General features: G+C 37.6%; 1 protein-coding gene across 3 annotated transcripts in view; it reads right to left on the minus strand.

Annotated features, from left to right (window-relative positions):
- The window catches only part of B3GAT1 (beta-1,3-glucuronyltransferase 1), an 84,590-nt gene that overhangs the window by 14,684 nt on the left and 42,768 nt on the right, over positions 1 to 27,138 (minus strand). The window contains exons 2-3 of one of the 3 annotated variants that reach the window (XM_063435712.1): positions 1,793 to 1,913; positions 1,515 to 1,661 (exon numbers count right to left, since the gene is read on the minus strand). In XM_063435712.1, the coding sequence (XP_063291782.1) occupies positions 1,515 to 1,661; positions 1,793 to 1,796 (151 nt within the window). In that variant the 5' untranslated portion in view covers positions 1,797 to 1,913. Of the gene's footprint in view, positions 1 to 1,514; positions 1,662 to 1,774; positions 1,914 to 27,138 lie in introns of all 3 variants that reach the window. The other 2 variants (XM_063435713.1, XM_063435714.1) reach the window with 2 other exon arrangements.

A 27,138-nucleotide genomic window follows, 5' to 3' on the forward strand; every position in this document is an offset into this window, starting at 1 on the left:
CGCTCCTCTCCTCCCCGCTAAATAAAGGGATAAAACCCCTTTAATTACTTACCTGATCCCAGAGCAGATGTCCCTCAGCGCTGGGCTGACATTCCACCCCCTATGACGTCCCGCAACAAACGGGCGCTAATGCACATGCCCATAGGAAATCATTGAATCAAAACCAGGAATTGCCCCCAGTGACTGTCTGATAGACTGACTTAGAGCTGCAATGTAAACATTGCAGTTATCTGGGACTGTTTAACATTGCAGCACTAAGTGCAAAAGGGACATTGTACCCAGACAGTGTCCCTTTAAATAACCCTGGGATTCGTCTGAATGCCGAATGTGAGAATCACCATATGAACGCATCACAAACAAACGAACTGGACAGCGGACAAACACGTTCGTTTCTTTGTGGGTTACGTCCATGACATCAAAAGAAGTCGTGATGGATGATAAAAAAGAAGGTTGCTGGTTACGGAACAGCCATTACATATTAATTTTATTTACAGATCAAGTGAGAAGTAAGCGATGGAAAGTAAAATAGGAGCACGAACAAAAAAAAATCTATATTTGTATCTTAAATATTTAATAAAAATACGATATATAAACATAGCTTGTTTACTGCTTCTCCCTTCCTTCTATTGGTTACTTCTTCTCACTCGATCTGTGAACCGAATGGCACAAAAATACTCTTTTAGCATCTAAGGGCAAAACATATATACATATTTACATTTTGTATTTATTTTAACCCCTTAAGGACACATGACGGAACAATTCCGTCATGATTCCCTTTTATTCCAGAAATTATGTCCTTAAGGGGTTAAAGTTCACTGGCTGCCCTATTTTCACTCCCTTTTTTGTTCGTCCGTATCTTATTTTCCGAATCGTCTAAACCCAATGGATACATTTCGGATTACCTCCACTAATTGGACTGAATCACATTTTTGCACCCTGCTCATGTCTAGTGCTAAGGCTCTTCAAGCGTAATGAGGGATTTGACAGCAAACTACAGAGATGCAAGAAGCAGAATTTAGCTGAACTCTGCCTCTCTCCAAAAGAGTGAACATTGAACCCTACAGCTCTACACAGACCGAGCAGAGAACTCTGCAGTATGTAACCCGTTATATTCGATAAATACCTAAAGTAATAATTGTTTGATTTTTTCTTTTTTTTAAATGACAGCATAGAGTAAACTTGAAAGATTCCCTTAATCCTTTCACCTCTACCCTTTCTGCAATCTATAGATCTAGAAACCCAGCAACACACGTGCATGTGATAGATGAATGGTATGGTCCATGAGTATTGAGATAGGCAAATGGTATGGTCCATGAGTATTGAGATAGGCAAATGGTATGGTCCATGAGTATTGAGATAGGCAAATAGTATGGTCCATGAGTATTGAGACAGACATACGATAAGGTCCATGATATTACGCTAACTTGTGATTGAGACTTGGCAGGAGACAGTGGTGAGTAAGGAACATGGCAGGACATGAGGGGATGTGAGCGGGGGTAGCAAAGTCTTCTCACCCTTGTGTGCTGTGAGCAGCGGGGACAGAGTGGAGTGGTGCCAGACTGTGATCAGTAAAGTCCAGGGAAGAACGATCAGCACAATAGCCAGAATGTCCCTTCTCTTCAGCATCTCCAGGGCAGGCTGACCCCAGTGCTCCTCATTACCTGAGGAGGACACCCCGACAGCACAGAGGACAGCAAAGCAGACAGGAGAGAGATCAGTATAAAGAGCAGAGAGGCCCAGGAGACATAGCACAGCTGACACAGTCACCTCTTACCAGTGATTTATAACCCACCCATTGCAGCAGGCAGGGGGTCCCAGGCGCTGCTTGGAAGGGACAGGGGGGTTCACAGAATTCTGGGGCTCAAGCCCCTCACTGCCCAGGACCTTGCGAAGAGTCAGAGGAAGGAGGAATCCTGTGTGGAATAGAAGGAGATAAAGAAAGAGAGGATCACTAGAGAGAGAGAGATATTAACATTCAAATCAGAGTAATCAGATTATTATACTAAGAGCACTGTACCCACAGACTGTACCCAGATTATTATACTAAGAGCACTGTATCCATAGACTGTACCCAGATTATTATACTAAGAGTATTGTATCCACAGACTGTGCCCAGATTATTATACTAAGAGCTCTGTATCCACAGACTGTACCCAGATTATTATACTAAGAGCATTGTATCCACAGACTGTACCCAGATTATTATACTAAGAGCACTGTATACACAGACTGTACTCATAGTATTATACTAAGAGCACTGTATACACAGACTGTACCCAGATTATTATACTAAGAGTATTGTATCCACAGACTGTGCCCAGATTATTATACTAAGAGCTCTGTATCCACAGACTGTACCCATATTATTATACTAAGAGCTCTGTATCCACAGACTGTACCCAGATTATTATACTAAGAGCATTGTATCCACAGACTGTACCCAGATTATTATACTAAGAGCATTGTATTCACAGTCCTAAACCCACAGCCATGTATTCACAGGGATACACCCCAAGCATGGCACAAACAGCATTACATGCACAGCATGATGCCCAAGACATGATATGCACAGCATAATACCAACAGCATTACATCCACAGCATTGTAACAGTGCATCGCACCCAGAGCATTGTTGACACTCACATCATTTTGAGTTCTATGGTGAAATCATTTAACTCAGAAAATGTTATCCACAGCATTGTACTCACACACCTCACAACATTTGAAACAAAGAAAGAGGGACAATTTAATTTTCACAGTTTGGCCGTGCGGGGCTGTAATGAGAAATATTAGATAACTTACTAATAATTTTTACAGCTATAATGTAATTTAGAACAATGTAGCTTATTTCCACAGACTGATTTCTAAACACATTTATTGCAGTTTAAAGACACATTACTGTGAGCATAATTGCTGTGGAGCTCTGTTACACTTAGACACATTACTGGGAGTATTATTGCTGTGGAGCCCTGTTATACACTCAGACACGTTACTGTGAGCATAATTGCTGTGGAGCTCTGTTACACTTAGACACATTACTGGGAGTATTATTACTGTGGGGCTCTGTTATACACTCAGACACATTACTGGGAGTATTATTGCTGTGGAGCTCTGTTACACACTCAGACACATTGCTGGGAGTATTATTGCTGTGGAGCTCTGTTATACACGCAGACACATTACTGGGAGTATTATTGCTGTGGAGCTCTGTTATACACTCAGACACATTACTGGCAGTATTATTGCTGTGGAGCTCTGTTATACACTCAGAGACATTACTGGTTGTATTATTGCTGTGGAGCTCTGTTATACACTCAGACACATTACTGGGAGTATTATTGCTGTGGAGCTCTGTTATACACTCAGACACATTACTGGGAGTATTATTGCTGTGGAGCTCTGTTATACACTCAGACACATTACTGGGAGTATTATTTCTGTGGAGCTCTGTTATACACTCATACACATTACTGGGAGTATTATTGCTGTGGAACTCTGTTATACACTCAGACACATTACTGGGAGTATTATTACTGTGGAGCTCTGTTATACACTCAGACACATTACTGGGAGTATTATTGCTGTGGAGCTCTGTTATACACTCAGACACATTACTGGGAGTATTATTACTGTGGAGCTCTGTTATACACTCAGACACATTACTGGGAGTTTTATTGCTGTGGAGCTCTGTTATACACTCAGACACATTACTGGGAGTATTATTGCTGTGGAGCTCTGTTATACACTCAGAGACATTACTGGTTGTATTATTGCTGTGGAGCTCTGTTATACACTCAGACACATTACTGGGAGTAATATTGCTGTGGAGCTCTGTTATACACTCAGACACATTACTGGGAGTATTATTGCTGTGGGGCTCTGTTATACACAGACACATTACTGGGAGTATTATTTCTGTGGAGCTCTGTTATACACTCAGACATTACAGGGAGTATTATTGCTCTGGAGCTCTGTTATACACTCAGACACATTACTGGGAGTATTATTGCTGTGGAGCTCTGTTATACACAGACACATTACTGGGAGTATTATTTCTGTGGAGCTCTGTTTTACACTCAGACACATTACTGGGAGTATTATTGCTGTGGAGCTCTGTTATACACAGACACATTACTGCGAGTATTATTGCTGTGGAGCTCTGTTATACACTCAGACACATTACTGGGAGTATTATTGCTGTGGAGCTCTGTTATACACTCAGATACACCAACAATATGGAGCTCCTAGAAAAGAGGGAAATTAGGATAGAGAAGAGAGCCTGGGGGATTTAAGCCCCAAATAGAGACTGGCTTTTGTACATAGGGACACTTGGGAGGTATGTACTCAGTGGGAGAGTACCCAGAATTGTACCAAGAGCATTTTAACCCCTTAAGGACACATGACATGTGTGACATGTCATGATTCTCTTTTATTCCAGAAGTTTGGTCCTTAAGGGGTTAAGCAGACCAACATTCTAAAACCAGCACCAACATACATTGTTGAACTATTGTACAGCGCTACGGAATTTGCTGGCACTATATAAATAATAAAATAATAATAATAACTATGCACAATAGCAATAGTCAGATAGCGCAGCCTGGGCTGGGGGCTGGGATTCTGAGATTCTCTTGGTTAGTAGGAGCTAGGTTGGCTGTGTGTTGTAGTTGTGACACTCTATTGAGAAGCACATCAATGCAGCAATAAAGCATTATGGGAAATGAAGTTCACAAACATCCAAGGTGTCAAAGGCTAACCAGCACAGACTTACAGGAACCCTCAACTTCCCAAATAAAATAATAATAATAATATACAAATACAGGTGTAATCAAAATTAGTCAAACCCCATGAAAATCTGGTTTATTGTCAAAATTTGCAGACTTTCAGCTGTTTACAATGAACAAATCCAACAAAAGCAATTCAGCTTAGCACAATGAATGCTTCAATTATAATGACTTCTCCTGTGTCAAAATGATTCAACCCCTTAATGGCAAGATATTTAATACTTAGCATAGCCTTCCTCACATCTGTTTGAAGCGCTTCCAATTTTACAACAAACTAGGAAAAAAAAATCCCTTGACCCCAGAATGGCAGTCAGATTTATCCTTAGATCAAGCAGCTATTACCCTACATTGAAAAACTATATCCTTGAATATTCTGTTTTTGCAAGTATGCATCTAATAGCTGTTTGAACATCTGTACAGACTCTTATAAAACCACTTCTTCAGGCAGAGAATTCCACATCCTTATTGTTCTTACGGTAAAAAACAAACAAAAAAAATAAAAATAAACATTTTCTTTGCCTTAGAGTAGACTAAATCTTCTTTCTTCCAGTCTAAACGCATGACCTTGTGTCCTATGTGAAGTCCGGTTTATGAATAGATTTCCACACAATGGTTTGTATTAGCCCTGAATATATTTTTATAATGTTATCATATTCCCTCTGAGGTGCAGTTTTTCCAAAAAGAGGTTTAAATGTGTTAACCTTTCTTTATAGCTAAAATGCTCAATTCCTTTTATTAATAAAGGGACACTATAGTCACCAGTACAACTACAGCTGATTGTATTTGTTCTGGTGAGTAGAATCATTTCCTTCAGGCTTTTTGCAGTAAACACTGTCTTTTCGGAGAAAATGCAATGTGTACATTATAGCCCAGGGATACCTCCACTGGCCACTCTTCAGATGGCTACTGGAGTTGCTTCCTGGGTCAGTGCTGCACAGTGTGACTGACATTCAGTGTCTCCACGCTCTGCATGGAGACACTGAACTGTCCTCATAGATATGCATTGATTCAATTCATTTCTATGAGCAGATGCTGCCAGGGATGTGTTTTGGACCCTAATCTGCCTCATTGACAGTCTCAGCCAATCCTATGGGAAAGCATTGTGATTGGCTGAGATCACCACTTCTGATTATGTCAGACAAGCAGGCAGTTCAGGGTCAGAACCAGCAGCAGCAGACTGTAACACAAGTAAGATTTTACTTAATTAAGGAGGGTAAAGGGATATAGGGTCAGGAATACATGTTTGTGTTCCTGACCCTATAGTGTTCACTTACTTTTGTTGCCCGCCTCTGCACTTTGTCTAGTGCAATAATATCCTTCTTTAGAACAGGTGCACAAAATTGCACAGCATATTCAAGATGCGGTCTTACCAGTGATTTATAAAGAGGCAAAATGATATGCTCATCCCAAGAATTAATGCCTTTTTTCATGAATGACAATACCTTACTGGCCTTAGCCACTGCTGATTGGCATTGCACATTGTTGTCTACAACAATTCCCAAGTCCTTCTCGTGTGTTGTTATCCCTAATTCGCTTCCTTCGCTTCCATTAAGGGTATACATTGCTTGTGCATTCTTTATGCCAAAGTGCATAACTTTACATTTCTCTACATTAATTTTCATCTGTCATTTGAGTCCCCCAGTCTATAGACATAGTCTTAAATTAGAGGGGCAAAGGTTTAAAAATAATATCAGGAAGAATTACTTTACTGAGAGGGTAGTGGATGCATGGATGCACTTCCAGCTGAAGTGGAAGAGGTTAACACAGTGAAGGAGTTAAAGGATGCGTGGGACAGACATAAGGCTATCCTAACTATAAGATAAGGCCAGGGACTAATGAAAAGTATTTTGAAATATTGGGCAGACTAGATGGGCCGAATGGTTCTTATCTGCCATCACATTCTATGTTTCTATGTCTATCTAAATCACTCTGCAGCAAAGTAATATCTTGCTCACATTGTATTACTTTACAAAGTTTTGTGTCACCTGGAAACACTGATATTCATATTGTTATATGTTTATATGTAGTTTTCTACACTTATTTACTGATATGTATATAAGGTTATATATTCGTATATATCTATTGCTGTATTATGATGACCATGTTTATCTTGGTTGCTCCATGGAGCTTATTTTTTCTTTATAGTACATGGTTGATTTATTTTCTTTTTTTCTGACTCTATTATGTTTATTACTTTTTTCTGTTTATCATTTTTTCTGTTTATCTTTTATTATTTTTTCATTTTATATAAATATATATATATATATATTAAATAGTTTTGTTAATTATTATTTTTATTTTATTTTTAATTTATTTATTTTTTGAATTTTGTTTAGATTTTTTTACATTTTTTATATTATTTTTTACTTTTGTATATATTTCATTTCTTTTTCTTTTTCCATGTCTTCTAAGGTACCTATATATAGATTTAATGAGTGCATTAACCAAATTGACGGATCATCTGTTTTTTTTATCACTTTTTATCTTTTTATACTAATGAATTTTGTAATTTCACATTAATTGATTGTTTTGTGTGTATAAAAACATTTTCTGGTTACTGTGGTGTTAGCTTGATAAAAACCTGGGTACACGTTGAAACGTTGCAGATCCAATAAAAGCTGCCTTGAACATATCACAGTGAGTGCCTGAGATTATTTCCATTTACCTGGAAACACTGGAACATGATTTTCAATGCTTTTTTCAAGATCATTTATGAACATGTTTAACAAAAGGGGTCCCAGAGCAGAACCCTGAGGGACACCACTTGCCACCTCTGTCCAGCTTGAAAATGTACCATTAATGGCAACTCTGTACTCGATTTGTAATCCAATGTTCAACCCAAGGTCCAATAACACCCACGCTTCAGCTTCCTTGAAAATGGCATGACGTTTCCTCCTAGGATCTCCTGATACTTCAATGAATCCATCTTGCCTTCCTCGTGCTGCAGGTTTCCGGTGCCAGAGGATGCAAAGCAGCCCCAGTGCATCACCGAGCCTCCACCATGCTTAGCTGTAGGCAGAGGATTATTTTCAGCGTATGCTTTTTTCTTCTTCCTCCAAACATACCGCTAAGCCGTTGGGCCAAAAAGTTCCAGTTTTGTTTTATGGATCCACAGAACAGAATCCCCAAACTCCTGTGGCTTATTTATATAAGTTTGGGCATATTGGAGTGAAAGATAAAATTATGGTGAGAGCACTCAAAACATGCAAAAGCAGTATTTTACCAGACTTGGTTCTGATGGGAGTATCTAAAACAGTAAAACATGAAACACAAAAACATAGAGTAATATTGTTATAGAAGGTAGAAAATGATTGCATGTGACTGGTAAAACTCACATATTTCTGAGTCACTTTAGCAAGCTGACTCAGACTTAAAGCTTGTCTGGAGATGAAAAATCCAAGAATCCATTAATCCAAGAATTATTTTAACCAAGTTATTTTATAATAAAGAAAATTTTATTTTGGATCTTGCCTTCTGGAGTAATTGGAAGAAGTATTTCCTAGTGCAGACCCAATATTATCGATACAGGACGTCCAAAGCTGAAGATTTTTCATCTCCAGACAAGCTTTAAGTCTGAGTCAGCTTGCTAAAGTGACTCAGAAATATGTGAGTTTTACCAGTCACATGCAATCATTTTATACCTTCTATAACAATATTACTCTATGTTTTTGTGTTTCATGTTTTACTGTTTTAGATACTCCCATCAGAACCAAGTCTGGTAAAATACTGCTTTTGCATGTTTTGAGTGCTCTCACCATAATTTTATCTTTCACTACATTGATTTCTTGTGTGTTGGAGTGGTTCACACTTGGTGATAGCAGCACCAAATTATACTTTGTATCCCAAATAACTTTTGACTTGTATGTTGGGCATATTGGAGCCGACTTTTTTTGTGCTTTTGGTTTAGCAGAGGAGTCTGTCTTGGAGTTGTGTCCGTGTTTAGTACGCGCCTTACTATACTCACTGAAACCTCGGTGCCTGTTGCCACCAGGTTTTGCTGCAGGTCTCTTGCAGTCACTTGAGCGTTTTTTCACAACCTGCCTTCTCAGAAATCTGGTTGCAGCCATTGATAGCTTCCATTTTCTGTCCTATCCAAGTAGTGTAACCACTATTCCTTCAACTTTAAAATTGCAAACTAAAACTATGCTTTCAACAGTGTCTCATGAAATCTCTCTTGATTGTGAAGAGCAATGATCTCTTCTCTCAACTTTGTGGACCATTGTTTTGACTTATTTCTAAAATGCAGTCAATCGTGACAATTAACAAACCCCTAGCCAGTTTAGGTATTTCAAGTGTTCCAGCTCAAGCACACCTGGTGCAACTAAGAAAGCCCTTAATTAACTGAATCATGTGTGCTTGAGACAACACCTGTTTGCATATTTGTGCTGTTGTTAGAGATTCTATTCAGGAGAAGTCATTACAAGTTGCATTTTCAGCTGAATTTGGGGAAACCACTTGAAGCATTTGTTGTGTAGAGCTATTTCAATTGCTTTTGTTCAGTGAAAACAGCTGCAAATTTTGACAATAAACCTGCTTTTCAATGGGGGTTGAATGATTTTGATTACAACTGTATCCTGCTTAGTAAATTTAATCCCATGAAAACATGTATTTATTTATTTATGCATTTTCTAATTGGGCTATATCTAAAACAAATGGTAAAAGCTGCAGATCTCTCGTCTGCAGTCTTTGCCAGCCCTCCCCTTCTAACCCCTCCCAGACTTTTTGTGACTGTCCAATCACTGACTTCCTTATGCAGCCCAATGAGAAGTCTTTGCACGGCACATGCTCTGGGCAATTGCTGCATCTTGAGTTTGTCTCCGCTGAGCTAGCTAAACCAAGTAATTATTCAAGTAACAGGACTGGTTGTCTGATTGGTGTAACAAGATTCACTTATACAAGATCTGCCTTGTTCCTTTAAAGACTTGAACTCTAACTGTCAGATGATCTGTCTCTTTGTCTGTCTCTCTCATTTCTCCTCTCCCCCGCACTCTCTCTACCTCTGTCTCAAAGCTTGAAAACCTGTGAGCAATCACTGTCATGGTGTGTTACATTTTCTTCAATCTGCGTTTATTGTCTGCATTCCACTTCTCTCCTGATCTTATTTCATCTTTAATTAACGTTTACACGGATCACTTGAAGCACCATAACAACATTGCATCGGTGCAAAGGATATAGAGCTAAGAGCAAGCTGCAAAGTAAGAATTGTTCAAGTTATGTAAAATGTCTGCAGCTATAAGCCAGTCCTCCTGTCTGTGACACAGTCAAACTGAATCCTTCTGTCAGTTTCATTGTAATCGTGCGAAGGCAGCGGCTCCGAACAAATCTTTGAATAATTATTGATGTAATGTGCAGATACTCAGGGTGCAGGGGCAGATTCTCTGCGTTAATAACAAGATTCTCAGGGTTAATAGGCAGATTCTCTGAATGATTGGGCAGATTCTCAGGGTTAATGTTTAGATTCTCTGCGTTGATGGGCAGATTATCAGTGTGAATAGACAGATTCTCTGGGTTAATGGGCAGATTCTCAGGGTTAATGTTTAGATTCTCTGCGTTGGTGGGCAGATACTCAGGGTTAATGGACAGATTTGTGAAGTGAATTTACATATTGTTAGGGTTAATAGGCAGATTCTCTGGGTTAACGGGCAGTTTCTCTGACTTATTGGGCAGATTCTCAGGGTTAATGGGCAGATTATCAGCATTAATGGCCAGATTCTCAGAGTTAATGGCCAGATTCTCAAGTGAATAAGCAGATTCTCTGCGTTAATGGGCAGCTACTTTGGATTTATGGGCAGATTCTTTGCGTTAATGGGCAGATTCTGAGGATGAATGGGCAGATTCTCAGGATTAATAGGCAGATTCTCAGGGTGCATGGGCAGATTTGTGAGGTGAATGGGCAGAGTCTCAAGGTTAATGGGCAGACTCTCTGAAAGATTGGGCAGTCTCCCAGGGTTGATGGGCAGATTCCCAGGGTGCATGAGTAGATTCTCAGGGTGCATGGGCAGATACTCAGGGTTAATGGGCAGTTTCTCTGCGTTAATGGGCAGATTCTCTGCGTTAATGGGCAGTTTCTCTGAATGATTCGGCAGATTCTCAGGGTTAATGGGCAGATTCTCTGCGTTAATGGGCAGATTCTCAGGGTTAATGAGCAGACCCTCCGGGTTAATTAGCAGATCCTCAGGATGATTGGGCAGATTCTCAGGGTTAATGGTCAGATTCTCAGGGCGCATGGGCAGATTCTCAGAGCGCATGGGCAGATTCTCAGGGCGCATGGGCAGATTCTCAGAGTGCATGGGCAGATTCTCAGAGCGCATTGGCAGATTCTCAGGGTAATAATCCTTAACCGACATCTTCAAGTTGTACAGCCATTTGATGATACCCTAGTCTCCCTGTTGCTGCTTTCACTCCAGGTTTGACATAGATGAATCCCTTCCTGTAAAGCAGGAAATAAAATCAGGATGATTTAGGATTTTCAGGAAGAGATTCGATAATAAAGATCTTTAAAGTGAAGGGTTATTTGTCAAGGTGTCTGTTATGGGCTCTGAAGAAGCTCGTATTATATTTAAGTACTATAGGTTTCTATTTCAGCGGGATGAGAGGTTCCTATCTACTAATACGGTTATTCACTAACAGACGATATACAGAGACAATATTGCAAACAACCATAGCTGGGGGAAAAGGGCAAAGCTACTATTAAATATGTATTGCTTCTATTCCGTAAATAAAATAACCTCTTATTGGTGTAGAATTCTGTATGCGCCTTGCTCGCACTGTCACTGAATAATATATGGAAGTATATGCATTGTAAAAAAAATTAAAATATCACCGACTACAGATGGAAGAAAGACTCAGGGGACTTTAAAGCCTGTGATTACATAAATACAAACAATGCATGCAGACACACACACATACACACACAATGCATGCACAAACATAGACACACACAGTGCATGCACACACACACACACACACACAATGCATGCACAAACATAGACACACACAGTGCATGCACAAACATAGACACACACACACACACACACACACACAATGCATGCACAAACATAGACACACACAGTGCATGCAGACACACACACACACAATGCATTCACAAACATAGACACACACAGTGCATGCACAAACATAGACACACACACACACACACACACACACACACAAAATGCATGCACAAACATAGACACACACAGTGCATGCAGGCACACACACACACACAATGCATTCACAAACATAGACACACACAGTGCATGCAGACACACACAAAATATGCAGGCACAAAAAGCAGGCAAACAAAAAACATGCAATGCATGCAAAAACTGAATGCATGCAGACACACTATCTAGAGACACACACATATACAATACATGCACACATACAGTTGATGCAGACACATACAGGCATATGTACACATAATGTATTCAGAACCCTCACAGACACACACAAAAGCACACCACCCAGCTGTCCATATTTAGGAGGGATAGTGCCTACTATTGGTACAAATCCCTCTATGCCTCTTGTCTAGGATCTCCATATTATTGGTGTGTCTGAGTGTATAACAGAGCTCCACAATAATAATACTCCCAGTAATGTGACTGAGTGTATAACAGAGCTCCACAGCAATAATATTCCCAGTAATGTGTCTGAGTGTATAACAGAGCTCCACAGCAATAACACTCCCAGTAATGTGTCTGATTGTATAACAGAGCTCCACAGCAATAATACTCCCAGTAATGTGTCTGAGTGTATAACAGAGATCCACAGTATTAATACTCCCAGTAATGTGACTGAGTGTATAACAGAGCTCCACAACAATAATATTCCCAGTAATGTGTCTGAGTGTATAACAGAGCTCCACAGCAATAATATTCCCAGTAATGTGTCTGATTGTATAACAGAGCTCCACAGCAATAATACTCCCAGTAATGTGTCTGAGTGTATAACAGAGATCCACAGTATTAATACTCCCAGTAATGTGTCTGAGTGTATAACAGAGCTCCACAACAATAATACTCCCAGTAATGTGTCTGAGTGTATAACAGAGCTCCACAGCAATAATACTCCGAGTAATGTGTCTGAGTGTATAACAGAGCTCCACTGCAATAACAATCCCAGTAATGTGTCTGAGTGTATAACAGAGCTTCACAGCAATAATACTCCCAGCAATGTGTCTAAGTGTATAACAGAGCTCCACAGTAATAATACTCCCAGTAATGTGTCTGAGTGTATAACAGAGCTCCACAGCAATAATACTCCCAGTAATGTGTCTGAGTGTATAACAGAGCTCCACAGCAATAATACTCCCAGTAATGTGTCTGAATGTATAACAGATCTCCACAGCAATAATACTCCCAGTAATGTGTCTGAGTGTATAACAGAGTTCCACAGCAATAATACTTCCAGTAATGTGTCTGAGTGTATAACAGAGCTCCACAGCAATAATAATCCCAGTAATGTGTCTGAGTGTATAACAGAGCTCCACAGCAATAATACTCCCAGTAATGTGTCTGAGTGTATAACAGAGCTCCACGGCAATAATACTCCCAGTAATGTGTCTGAGTGTATAACAGAGCTCCACAGTAATAATACTCCCAGTAATGTGTCTGAGTGTATAACAGATCTCCACAGCAATAATACTCCCAGTAATGTGTCTGAGTGTATAACAGAGCCCCACAGCAATAATACTCCCAGTAATGTGTCTGAGTGTATAACAGAGCCCACAGCAATAATACTCCCAGTAATGTGTCTGAGTGTATAACAGAGCTCCACAGCAATAATACTCCCAGTAATGTGTCTGAGTGTATAACAGAGCTCCACGGCAATAATACTCCCAGTAATGTGTCTGAGTGTATAACAGAGCTCAACAGCAATATCATTCCCAGTAATGTGTCTGAGTGTATAACAGAGCTCCTGAGCAATAATACTCCCAGTAATGTGTCTGAGTGTATAACAGCGCTCCACAACAATAATACTCCCAGTAATGTGTCTGAGTGTATAACAGAGCCCCACAGCAATAATACTCCCAGTAATGTGCCTGAGTGTATAACAGAGCTCCACAGCATTAATACTCCAAGTAATGTGTCTGAGTGTATAACAGAGCTCCACAGTAATAATACTCCCAGTAATGTGTCTGAATGTATAACAGATCTCCACAGCAATAATACTCCCAGTAATGTGTCTGAGTGTATAACAGAGTTCCACAGCAATAATACTTCCAGTAATGTGTCTGAGTGTATAACAGAGCTCCACAGCAATAATAATCCCAGTAATGTGTCTGAGTGTATAACAGAGCTCCACAGCAATAATACTCCACAGCAATAATAATCCCAGTAATGTGTCTGAGTGTATAACAGAGCTCCACAGCAATAATACTCCCAGTAATGTGACTGATTGTATAACAGAGCTCCACAGCAATAATACTCCCAGTAATGTGTCTGAGTGTATAACAGAGCTCCACAGCGATAATAATCCCAGTAATGTGTCTGAGTGTATAACAGATCTCCACAGCAATAATACTTCCAGTAATGTGTCTGAGTGTATAACAGAGCTCCACAGCAATAATAATCCCAGTAATGTGTCTGAGTGTATAACAGAGCTCCACAGCAATAATACTCCCAGTATTGTGACTGATTGTATAACAGAGCTCCACAGCAATAATACTCCCAGTAATGTGTCTGAGTGTATAACAGAGCTCCACAGCAATAATAATCCCAGTAATGTGTCTGAGTGTATAACAGAGCTCCACAGTAATGATACTCCCAGTAATGTGTCTGAGTGTATAACAGAGCTCCACAGCAATAATACTCCCAGTAATGTGTCTGAATGTATAACAGATCTCCACATCAATAATACTCCCAGTAATGTGTCTGAGTGTATAACAGAGCTCCACAGCAATAATAATCCCAGTAATGTGTCTGAGTGTATAACAGAGCTCCACAGCAATAATACTCCCAGTAATGTGACTGATTGTATAACAGAGCTCCACAGCAATAATACTCCCAGTAATGTGTCTGAGTGTATAACAGAGCTCCACAGCAATAATAATCCCAGTAATGTGTCTGAGTGTATAACAGAGCTCCACAGCAATAATACTTCCAGTAATGTGTCTGAGTGTATAACAGAGCTCCACAGCAATAATAATCCCAGTAATGTGTCTGAGTGTATAACAGAGCTCCACAGCAATAATACTCCCAGTAATGTGACTGATTCTATAACAGAGCTCCACAGCAATAATACTCCCAGTAATGTGTCTGAGTGTATAACAGAGCTCCACAGCAATAATACTCCCAGTAATGTGTCTGAGTGTATAACAGAGCTCCACAACAATAATACTCCCAGTAATGTGTCTGAGTGTGTAACAGAGCTCCACAGTAATAATACTCCCAGTAATGTGTCTGAGTGTATAACAGAGCTCCACAGTAATAATACTCCCAGTAATGTGTCTGAGTGTATAACAGAGCTCCACAGTAATAATACTCCCAGTAATGTGTCTGAGTGTATAACAGAGCTCCACAGTAATAATACTCCCAGTAATGTGCCTGAGTGTATAACAGAGCTCCACAGTAATAATACTCCCAGTAATGTGTCTGAGTGTATAACAGAGCTCCACAGTAATAATACTCCCAGTAATGTGTCTGAGTGTATAACAGAGCTCCACAGCAATAATACTCCCAGTAATGTGTCTGAGTGTATAACAGAGCTCCACAGCAATAATACTCCCAGTAATGTGTCTGAGTGTATAACAGAGCTCCACAGCAATAATACTCCCAGTAATGTGTCTGAGTGTGTAACAGAGCTCCACAACAATAATACTCCCAGTAATGTGTCTGAGTGTGTAACAGAGCTCCACAGTAATAATACTCCCAGTAATGTGTCTGAGTGTATAACAGAGCTCCACAGTAATAATACTCCCAGTAATGTGTCTGAGTGTATAACAGAGCTCCACAGTAATAATACTCCCAGTAATGTGTCTGAGTGTATAACAGAGCTCCACAGTAATAATACTCCCAGTAATGTGTCTGAGTGTATAACAGAGCTCCACAGTAATAATACTCCCAGTAATGTGTCTGAGTGTATAACAGAGCTCCACAGCAATAATACTCCCAGTAATGTGTCTGAGTGTATAACAGAGCTCCACAGCAATAATACTCCCAGTAATGTGTCTGAGTGTATAACAGAGCTCCACAGCAACAATACTCCCAGTAATGTGTCTGAGTGTATAACAGAGCTCCACAACAATAATACTCCCAGTAATGTGTCTGAGTGTGTAACAGAGCTCCACAGTAATAATACTCCCAGTAATGTGTCTGAGTGTATAACAGAGCTCCACAGTAATAATACTCCCAGTAATGTGTCTGAGTGTATAACAGAGCTCCACAGCAATAATACTCCCAGTAATGTGTCTGAGTGTATAACAGAGCTCCACAGTAATAATACTCCCAGTAATGTGTCTGAATGTATAACAGAGCTTCACAGCAATAATACTCCCAGTAATGTGTCTGAGTGTATAACAGAGCTCCACAGTAATAATACTCCCAGTAACGTGTCTTTACACTACAATAAATGTGTTTAGAAATCAGTCTGTGTAAATAAGATACATTGATCTTCTTCTAATTTAAATTTTAGTTGTATAAATTGTTGTGGCGAAACCAACTTCGCCACTGTGAACTGGAGAAGCCTGGTTGCTAGCCTCCTGCCCTGCGACTACGGCCCATGGACATATTGCTCTATAAACACTATATTTGGGCATGTAATAATTTATATTGCTGCTACTGGCCCTTTAATATCAGCGATGGACATATTGGGACTTTTGGGACTAATGTCCCTTTAAGACTTTGTAACATATCACAGTAATACTGTCTTAAATATTGTGTAGGTATTTATGTGTTCAGTTAAACTGGGGATATGTAGAAATGTGTGTTTTATGTGTTAAATGTATCAGTATGTAATTTTATGTCTTTTACTGTCTTTTTGCAACCATGTGGTTAATGGAGTCTGACTCTAGTCCTAGATAATTGGATTACTTCTCCAATTATCTCCAGGGCAGAAGGGAGGAAGCCGGGATGCATTGTGGGGGATGTTTTACTTCTGTTTGAGCCAGATTGTGCCATGCTGCAAGCCAGGGCCCAAAAGATACTTTTAGTAACTTTTGAACCCCTGGTCTGATTCATGCAATTTTTGAGTATGTTGTTCCCCCGAATGGATTGATTGCGAATATGTATTTTTATGCGAATATGATGTATGGTTTTGAAGTTACAGATATTGTGTAAAAGTTATGTTTTAAACTGTATAATAAGTGGATTATCTCTCAGGCTAAGGGGAGGGGATGTGTGGGTTGTACCATATCTCGGATTGGTTATTTTATGCCTCCCCCTGGGTGTGGCCTGTATGTGGATTATTGTAATAAAAGCCAGGCTGGAGGAGCCAGTCCAGAGTTCCTGTTTAACCCTCAAAATGAAGTGTCGTCTCGTTCTTGGGGGGAATTGGATTGTAAGCTGACTGCCAGGAGTGTAAGCGGATTGTATGCTTTTCTTGTTCAGCTGTTCCAGTTCGGAGTGTTATCTTGTATCCAGTTCGGGAGTTTGGTGTTCTGCAGTAGCTGTGCCTGTCGCTCAAAAAGGGGATTATCGCCTAAACGGATTTTATTCCCTTTTATGCTGAAACGGTCCGTTACAATTGTTATTAGCAAGTCACCTACAATGTCTCAGAACAGGCCCACCACTGGCCACAAGCCCTACTCAACACCCCTAAAGTGTCCTTCTTTGTCAATATGAAATATTGGGAGCTATGCACAAAAGGCACATACACACACACAATTTATGCAGACACATAACAATACATAGTAACATACTATAATATGCTAAATCAGGGATCGAGATTGTATCCGAATTTGTAAATGTGAAAGGAATTATGGGGAGATTCTGAATTTGTTGTTCTGTGCCTCGGTAGGAAGGTATTGGATTGTATAAAATATTAAAGAAAGTGTCTTTATAAACCAAAACAAAACAGGATTGTCACCAATCAACTACTTACCGAGAATAAAGTGTATTAACGAAACCGTGAACTTTAGAGAAATGAAAAATGAGTCTGTTGAATTTATAACAAAATAGCCAAGCTAAGAATGTGAAAGTTGCCATTTTTATTACTTATCTATTGTATCCTAAATGTAACAAATCTGCTTATCTTCATATTTATATCAGCTCTTAACGAGGCCGTCTGCAAGAAATGGGCCACAGTCACCTCAGTTAATAGTGAGGGACTTGTTTTGTCTACACGCAGAGGATCCATCATGGGAAAGTCATATCATCATCATCTATCAGCAATGCTGGGGCACATTTATCACGTAAATGGATGCAACGCGTAGTAAATTTATCAAACAACCATATCGCTTTATAACTAATGCAATATTGGACCCTGGGTATCCCAGTCCATCCTGATACTTCTGTCCGAACAATAGGTATAAATCACATGGCGTAGGATTGATTTTCACATCAACTGATAGACATTAGGAGATTAAAATGGCTTCAGAGGGATCCGTCCTATATCATTATTAAGGCAATCTTTGTTTACGGAAAACCATTTGCTCCTTAACTCAGTTTATCAGATATCAAACTGGAACTGCTTTGGATTTCATTAGCAATGGCTACAATGTAAATCTAGGAACATCAGTCGTAAACACATAACTCGTAAATCTCCTCTCCCGCTTTTCAAAGTGTAAATATTATCACAGAGCTCCAAGCAATAAAACTCACAGTAATGAGCAATAAGTGTATCACAGAGCTCCACAACAAATCAATTTATATCAGATTTGCAGAAAATATGTTAATTCATTTGTTCTTGTAAGTGAAACACTTTGGTGTACATGTACGGTACCCGATGCGATTATGAGCAGAAGGACCATCTGTCACAGGGTTGTCATGCTCTCCCTGTCACTCAGATGTTGACATCCAGTCCTATGATGATGGCTAAACACTTGTTCCCATTATCTGTTTCACAGCTACACCTATCCCATGCAATGCTCTCGGGAGAAAATTTGGAACGCAACTGCAGATGAAATAATACATTTGATACCGTCACTTTAAGAAAATACAATTTATTTAAATAACAGAAATTAACTTTGACAGTCTTTTGCAGAAAAAAGGGTTTGAAATAATAATGCATGGATGCTTGGAACCATGTTTCAGAATTGCAACACAAGAATATTGCAATTATAAAAAATAAGGAAATGGTTAATCAGCAGTAAGTAATATAGTCCATAAGACTTCAATAAGGAATGCTTAATTAGCAGTAAGTAGTATAGTCCATACGACTTCAATAAGGAATGCTTAATTAGCAGTAAGTAGTATGGTCCATAAGACTTCAATAAGGAATGCTTGATTAGCAGTAAGTAGTATAGTCCATAAGACTTCAATAAGGAATGCTTAATTAGCAGTAAGTAGTATGGTCCATAAGACTTCAATAAGGAATGCTTAATTAGCAGTAAGTAGTATAGTCCATAAGACTTCAATAAGGAATGCTTAACTAGCAGTAAGTAGTATAGTCCATAAGACTTCAATAAGGAATGCTTAATTAGCAGTAAGTAGTATGGTCCATAAGACTTCAATAAGGAATGCTTAATTAGCAGTAAGTAGTATGGTCCATAAGACTTCAATAAGGAATGCTTAATTAGCAGTAAGTAGTATAGTCCATAAGACTTCAATAAGGAATGCTTAATTAGCAGTAAGTAGTATGGTCCATAAGACTTCAATAAGGAATGCTTAATTAGCAGTAAGTAGTATAGGCCAAGTGACTTCAATAAGGAATGCTTAATTAGCAGTAAGTAGTATAGTCCATAAGACTTCAATAAGGAATGCTTAATTAGCAGTAAGTAGTATAGTCCAAGTGACTTCAATAACGAATGCTTAATTAGCAGGAAGTAGTATAGTCCATAAGACTTCAATAAGGAATGCTTAATTAGCAGTAAGTAGTATAGTCCATAAGACTTCAATAAGGAATGCTGAATTAGCAGTAAGTAGTATAGTCCATAAGACTTCAATAAGGAATGCTTAATTAGCAGTAAGTAGTATAGTCCATAAGACTTCAATAAGGAATGCTTAATTAGCAGTAAGTAGTATAGTCCAAGTGACTTCAATAAGGAATGCTTAATTAGCAGTGCGTAGTATAGTCCAAGTGACTTCAATAAGGAATGCTTAATTAGCAGTAAGTAGTATAGTCCATAAGACTTCAATAAGGAATGCTTAATTAGCAGTAAGTAGTATAGTCCAAGTGACTTCAATAACGAATGCTTAATTAGCAGTAAGTAGTATAGTCCATAAGACTTCAATAAGGAATGCTTAATTAGCAGTAAGTAGTATAGTCCATAAGACTTCAATAAGGAATGCTGAATTAGCAGTAAGTAGTATAGTCCATAAGACTTCAATAAGGAATGCTTAATTAGCAGTAAGTAGTATAGTCCAAGTGACGTCAATAAGGAATGCTTAATTAGCAGTAAGTAGTATAGTCCAAGTGACGTCAATAAGGAATGCTTAATTAGCAGTAAGTAGTATAGTCCAAGTGACTTCAATAAGGAATGCTTAATTAGCAGTAAGTAGTATATTCCAAGTGACTTCAATAAGGAATGCTTAATTAGCAGTACGTAGTATAGTCCAAGTGACTTCAATAAGGAATGCTTAATTAGCAGTAAGTAGTATAGTCCAAGTGACTTCAATAAGGAATGCTTAATTAGCAGTAAGTAGTATAGTCCATAAGACTTCAATAATGAATGCTTAACTAGCAGTAAGTAGTATAGTCCATAAGACTTCAATAAGGAATGCTTAATTAGCAGTAAGTAATATAGTCCATAAGACTTCAATAAGGAATGCTTAATTAGCAGTAAGTAGTATAGTCCAAGTGACTTCAATAAGGAATGCTTAATTAGCAGTAAGTAGTATAGTCCATAAGACTTCAATAAGGAATGCTTAATTAGCAGTAAGTAGTATAGTCCATAAGACTTCAATAATGAATGCTTAACTAGCAGTAAGTAGTATAGTCCATAAGACTTCAATAAGGAATGCTTAATTAGCAGTAAGTAAGATAGTCCAAGTGACTTCAATAAGGAATGCTTAATTAGCAGTAAGTAGTATAGTCCATAAGACTTCAATAAGGAATGCTTAATTAGCAGTAAGTAGTATAGTCCAAGTGACTTCAATAAGGAATGCTTAATTAGCAGTAAGTAGTATAGTCCAAGTGACTTCAATAAGGAATGCTTAATTAGCAGTTAGTAGTATAGTCCATAAGACTTCAATAAGGAATGCTTAATTAGCAGTAGGTAGTATAGTCCAAGTGACTTCAATAAGGAATGCTTAATTAGCAGTAAGTAAGATAGTCAAAGTGACTTCAATAAGGAATGCTTAATTAGCAGTAAGTAGTATGGTCCATAAGACTTCAATAAGGAATGCTTAATTAGCAGTAGGTAGTATAGTCCAAGTGACTTCAATAAGGAATGCTTAATTAGCAATCAGTAGTATAGTCCAAGTGACTTCAATAAGGAATGCTTAATTAGCAGTAAGTAGTAAAGTCCAAGTGACTTCAATAAGGAATGCTTAATTAGCAGTAAGTAGTATAGTCCATAAGACTTCAATAAGGAATGCTTAATTAGCAGTAAGTAGTATAGTCCATAAGACTTCAATAAGGAATGCTTAATTAGCAGTAAGTAGTATAGTCCAAGTGACGTCAATAAGGAATGCTTAATTAGCAGTAAGTAGTATAGTCCAAGTGACTTCAATAAGGAATGCTTAATTAGCAGTAAGTAGTATAGTCCAAGTGACGTCAATAAGGAATGCTTAATTAGCAGTAAGTAGTATAGTCCAAGTGACTTCAATAAGGAATGCTTAATTAGCAGTAAGTAGTATAGGCCAAGTGACTTCAATAAGGAATGCTTAATTAGCAGTAAGTAGTATAGTCCATACGATTTCAATAAGGAATGCTTAATTAGCAGTAAGTAGTATAGTCCATAAGACTTCAATAAGGAATGCTTAATTAGCAGTAAGTAGTATAGTCCATAAGACTTCAATAAGGAATGCTTAATTAGCAGTAAGTAAGATAGTCCAAGTGACTTCAATAAGGAATGCTTAATTAGCAGTAAGTAGTATAGTCCAAGTGACTTCAATAAGGAATGCTTAATTAGCAGTAAGTAGTATAGTCCATACGACTTCAATAAGGAATGCTTAATTAGCAGTAAGTAGTATAGTCCAAGTGACTTCAATAAGGAATGCTTAATTAGCAGTAAGTAGTATAGTCCAAGTGACTTCAATAAGGAATGCTTAATTAGCAGTAAGTAGTATAGTCCATACGACTTCAATAAGGAATGCTTAATTAGCAGTAAGTAGTACAGTCCAAGTGACTTCAATAAGGAATGCTTAATTAGCAGTAAGTAGTATAGTCCATAAGACTTCAATAAGGAATGCTTAATTAGCAGTAAGTAGTATAGTCCATAAGACTTCAATAAGGAATGCTTAATTAGCAGTAAGTAATATAGTCCATAAGACTTCATTAAGGAATGCTTAATTAGCAGTTAGTAGTATAGTCCATAAGACTTTAACAAGGAATGCTTAATTAGCAGTAAGTAGTATAGTCCATAAGACTTCAATAAGGAATGCTTAATTAGCAGTTAGTAGTATAGTCCATAAGACTTCAATAAGGAATGCTTAATTATCAGTAAGTAGTATAGTCCATAAGACTTCAATAAGGAATGCTTAATTAGCAGTAAGTAATATAGTCCATAAGACTTCAATAAGGAATGCTTAATTAGCAGTAGGTAGTATAGTCCAAGTGACTTCAATAAGGAATGCTTAATTAGCAGTAAGTAGTATAGTCCAAGTGACTTCAATAAGGAATGCTTAATTAGCAGTAAGTAGTATAGTCCATAAGACTTCAATAAGGAATGCTTAATTAGCAGTAAGTAAGATAGTCCAAGTGACTTCAATAAGGAATGCTTAATTAGCAGTAAGTAGTATAGTCCAAGTGACTTCAATAAGGAATGCTTAATTAGCAGTAAGTAGTATAGTCCATACGACTTCAATAAGGAATGCTTAATTAGCAGTAAGTAGTATAGTCCAAGTGACTTCAATAAGGAATGCTTAATTAGCAGTAAGTAGTATGGTCCATAAGACTTCAATAAGGAATGCTTAATTAGCAGTAAGTAGTATAGTCCATAAGACTTCAATAAGGAATGCTTAATTAGCAGTAAGTAGTATAGTCCAAGTGACTTCAATAAGGAATGCTTAATTAGCAGTAAGTAAGATAGTCCAAGTGACTTCAATAAGGAATGCTTAATTAGCAGTAAGTAGTATAGTCCAAGTGACTTCAATAAGGAATGCTTAATTAGCAGTAAGTAGTATAGGCCAAGTGACTTCAATAAGGAATGCTTAATTAGCAGTAAGTAATATAGTCCATAAGACTTCAATAAGGAATGCTTAATTAGCAGTAAGTAGTATAGTCCATAAGACTTCAATAAGGAATGCTTAATTAGCAGTAAGTAGTATAGTCCAAGTGACTTCAATAAGGAATGCTTAATTAGCAGTAAGTAGTATAGTCCAAGTGACTTCAATAAGGAATGCTTAATTAGCAGTAAGTAGTATAGTCCATAAGACTTCAATAAGGAATGCTTAATTAGCAGTAAGTAGTATAGGCCATAAGACTTCAATAAGGAATGCTTAATTAGCAGTAAGTAGTATAGGCCATAAGACTTCAATAAGGAATGCTTAATTAGCAGTCAGTAGTATAGTCCAAGCGACTTCAATAAGGAATGCTTAATTAGCAGTAAGTAGTATAGTCCATAAGACTTCAATAAGGAATGCTTAATTAGCAGTTAGTAGTATAGTCCATAAGACTTCAATAAGGAATGCTTAATTAGCAGTAAGTAGTATAGTCCATAAGACTTCGATAAGGAATGCTTAATTAGCAGTAAGTAGTATAGTCCAAGTGACTTCAATAAGGAATGCTTAATTAGCAGTAAGTAGTATAGTCCAAGTGACTTCAATAAGGAATGCTTAATTAGCAGTAAGTAGTATAGTCCAAGTGACTTCAATAAGGAATGCTTAATTAGCAGTAAGTAAGATAGTCCAAGTGACTTCAATAAGGAATGCTTAATTAGCAGTAAGTAGTATAGTCCATAAGACTTCAATAAGGAATGCTTAATTAGCAGTACGTAGTATAGTCCAAGTGACTTCAATAAGGAATGCTTAATTAGCAGTAAGTAATATAATCCATAAGACTTCGATAAGGAATGCTTAATTAGCAGTAAGTAGTATAGGCCATAAGACTTCAATAAGGAATGCTTAATTAGCAGTAAGTAGTATAGGCCATAAGACTTCAATAAGGAATGCTTAATTAGCAGTAAGTAGTATAGTCCAAGTGACTTCAATAAGGAATGCTTAATTAGCAGTAAGTAGTATAGTCCAAGTGACTTCAATAAGGAATGCTTAATTAGCAGTAAGTAGTATAGTCCAAGTGACTTCAATAAGGAATGCTTAATTAGCAGTAAGTAAGATAGTCCAAGTGACTTCAATAAGGAATGCTTAATTAGCAGTAAGTAGTATAGTCCAAGTGACTTCAATAAGGAATGCTTAATTAGCAGTAAGTAGTATAGTCCATAAGACTTCAATAAGGAATGCTTAATTAGCAGTTAGTAGTATAGTCCATAAGACTTCAATAAGGAATGCTTAATTAGCAGTACGTAGTATAGTCCAAGTGACTTCAATAAGGAATGCTTAATTAGCAGTAAGTAGTATAGTCCAAGTGACTTCAATAAGGAATGCTTAATTAGCAGTAAGTAGTATAGTCCAAGTGACTTCAATAAGGAATGCTTAATTAGCAGTAAGTAGTATAGTCCAAGTGACTTCAATAAGGAATGCTTAATTAGCAGTAAGTAGTATAGTCCAAGTGACTTCAATAAGGAATGCTTAATTAGCAGTAAGTAGTATAGTCCATAAGACTTCAATAAGGAATGCTTAATTAGCAGTAAGTAGTATGGTCCATAAGACTTCAATAAGGAATGCTTAATTAGCAGTAAGTAGTATAGGCCATAAGACTTCAATAAGGAATGCTTAATTAGCAGTAAGTAATATAGTCCATAAGATTTCAATAAGGAATGCTTAATTAGCAGTAAGTAGTATAGTCCAAGTGACTTCAATAAGGAATGCTTAATTAGCAGTAAGTAGTATAGTCCATAAGACTTCGATAAGGAATGCTTAATTAGCAGTAAGTAGTATAGTCCAAGTGACTCCAATAAGGAATGCTTAATTAGCAGTAAGTAATATAGTCCATAAGACTTCAATAAGGAATGCTTAATTAGCAGTAAGTAGTATAGTCCAAGTGACTTCAATAAGGAATGCTTAATTAGCAGTAAGTAATATAGTCCATAAGACTTCAATAAGGAATGCTTAATTAGCAGTAAGTAAGATAGTCCAAGTGACTTCAATAAGGAATGCTTAATTAGCAGTAGGTAGTATAGTCCATAAGACTTCAATAAGGAATGCTTAATTAGCAGTAAGTAGTATAGTCCAAGTGACTTCAATAAGGAATGCTTAATTAGCAGTAAGTAGTATAGTCCAAGTGACTTCAATAAGGAATGCTTAATTAGCAGTAAGTAGTATAGTCCATAAGACTTCAATAAGGAATGCTTAATTAGCAGTAAGTAGTATGGTCCATAAGACTTCAATAAGGAATGCTTAACTAGCAGTAAGTAGTATAGTCCATAAGACTTCAATAAGGAATGCTTAATTAGCAGTAAGTAATATAGTCCATAAGATTTCAATAAGGAATGCTTAATTAGCAGTAAGTAGTATAGTCCAAGTGACTTCAATAAGGAATGCTTAATTAGCAGTAAGTAGTATAGTCCATAAGACTTCGATAAGGAATGCTTAATTAGCAGTAAGTAGTATAGTCCAAGTGACTCCAATAAGGAATGCTTAATTAGCAGTAAGTAATATAGTCCATAAGACTTCAATAAGGAATGCTTAATTAGCAGTAAGTAGTATAGTCCAAGTGACTTCAATAAGGAATGCTTAATTAGCAGTAAGTAGTATAGTCCATAAGACTTCAATAAGGAATGCTTAATTAGCAGTAAGTAAGATAGTCCAAGTGACTTCAATAAGGAATGCTTAATTAGCAGTAGGTAGTATAGTCCATAAGACTTCGATAAGGAATGCTTAATTAGCAGTAAGTAGTATAGTCCATACGATTTCAATAAGGAATGCTTAATTAGCAGTAAGTAGTATAGTCCATACGATTTCAATAAGGAATGCTTAATTAGCAGTAAGTAGTATAGTCCATAAGACTTCGATAAGGAATGCTTAATTAGCAGTAAGTAGTATAGTCCATACGATTTCAATAAGGAATGCTTAATTAGCAGTAAGTAGTATAGTCCATACGATTTCAATAAGGAATGCTTAATTAGCAGTAAGTAGTATAGTCCATAAGACTTCAATAAGGAATGCTTAACTAGCAGTAAGTAGTATAGTCCATACGATTTCAATAAGGAATGCTTAATTAGCAGTAAGTAGTATAGTCCAAGTGACGTCAATAAGGAATGCTTAACTAGCAGTAAGTAGTATAGTCCATACGATTTCAATAAGGAATGCTTAATTAGCAGTAAGTAGTATAGTCCATACGATTTCAATAAGGAATGCTTAACTAGCAGTAAGTAGTATAGTCCATACGATTTCAATAAGGAATGCTTAATTAGCAGTAAGTAGTATAGTTTTATTGCCAATTATTGCAATACGAACCATATATACAGTGAGAGGATTAGGGTTCTTGATAGGTTTTATGGCTTCTGGATTGTTTTGTGAGGACTTAGCATTAGGGATTACTAAATTGGGGATTCAAAGTTAATTTCACATTTAAGGTCACAGTAACCAAAATGAAAGCGAAGCTGATTTTTTCCATTTGGGCTATTTTGACCTTACATTCAAAATTCACTTGGAGTTCACTTTGAATTCTCACTCGAGTGACCTGTAAGGCTAGCGTTGAAGAAATGGGACTAACAGGTCATGTTGATGAGCTTGGAGTAAGGCTTTTGGATAAGTGGTTTGAAACATTATAGATAACGTTATGGGGCCTCCTAAGCTGTTGCAATGACTACCAGTTATGATTCAGTGCCTGGGAACCTCTCGTTACTATGCCCTATTGGAAACCTCTTTTCTAAGAGCTGCTTCTGAGATACTTAAAATCTTATTATATTGATAACTCATCAAAAGTCCCATAAAATCAATTAGAAGGCCAAATGAAATAGCAGCGTATTGCTTTATTTTATACTTCAATTCAATTCACAATTAGTGCTTTAATGAGCTCCCAGACACCTAGAAAC

The sequence above is a fragment of the Pelobates fuscus genome, chromosome 11 (genome assembly GCF_036172605.1).
Source record: "Pelobates fuscus isolate aPelFus1 chromosome 11, aPelFus1.pri, whole genome shotgun sequence".
In the NCBI taxonomy this organism is placed as follows: Eukaryota; Metazoa; Chordata; class Amphibia; order Anura; family Pelobatidae; genus Pelobates; species Pelobates fuscus.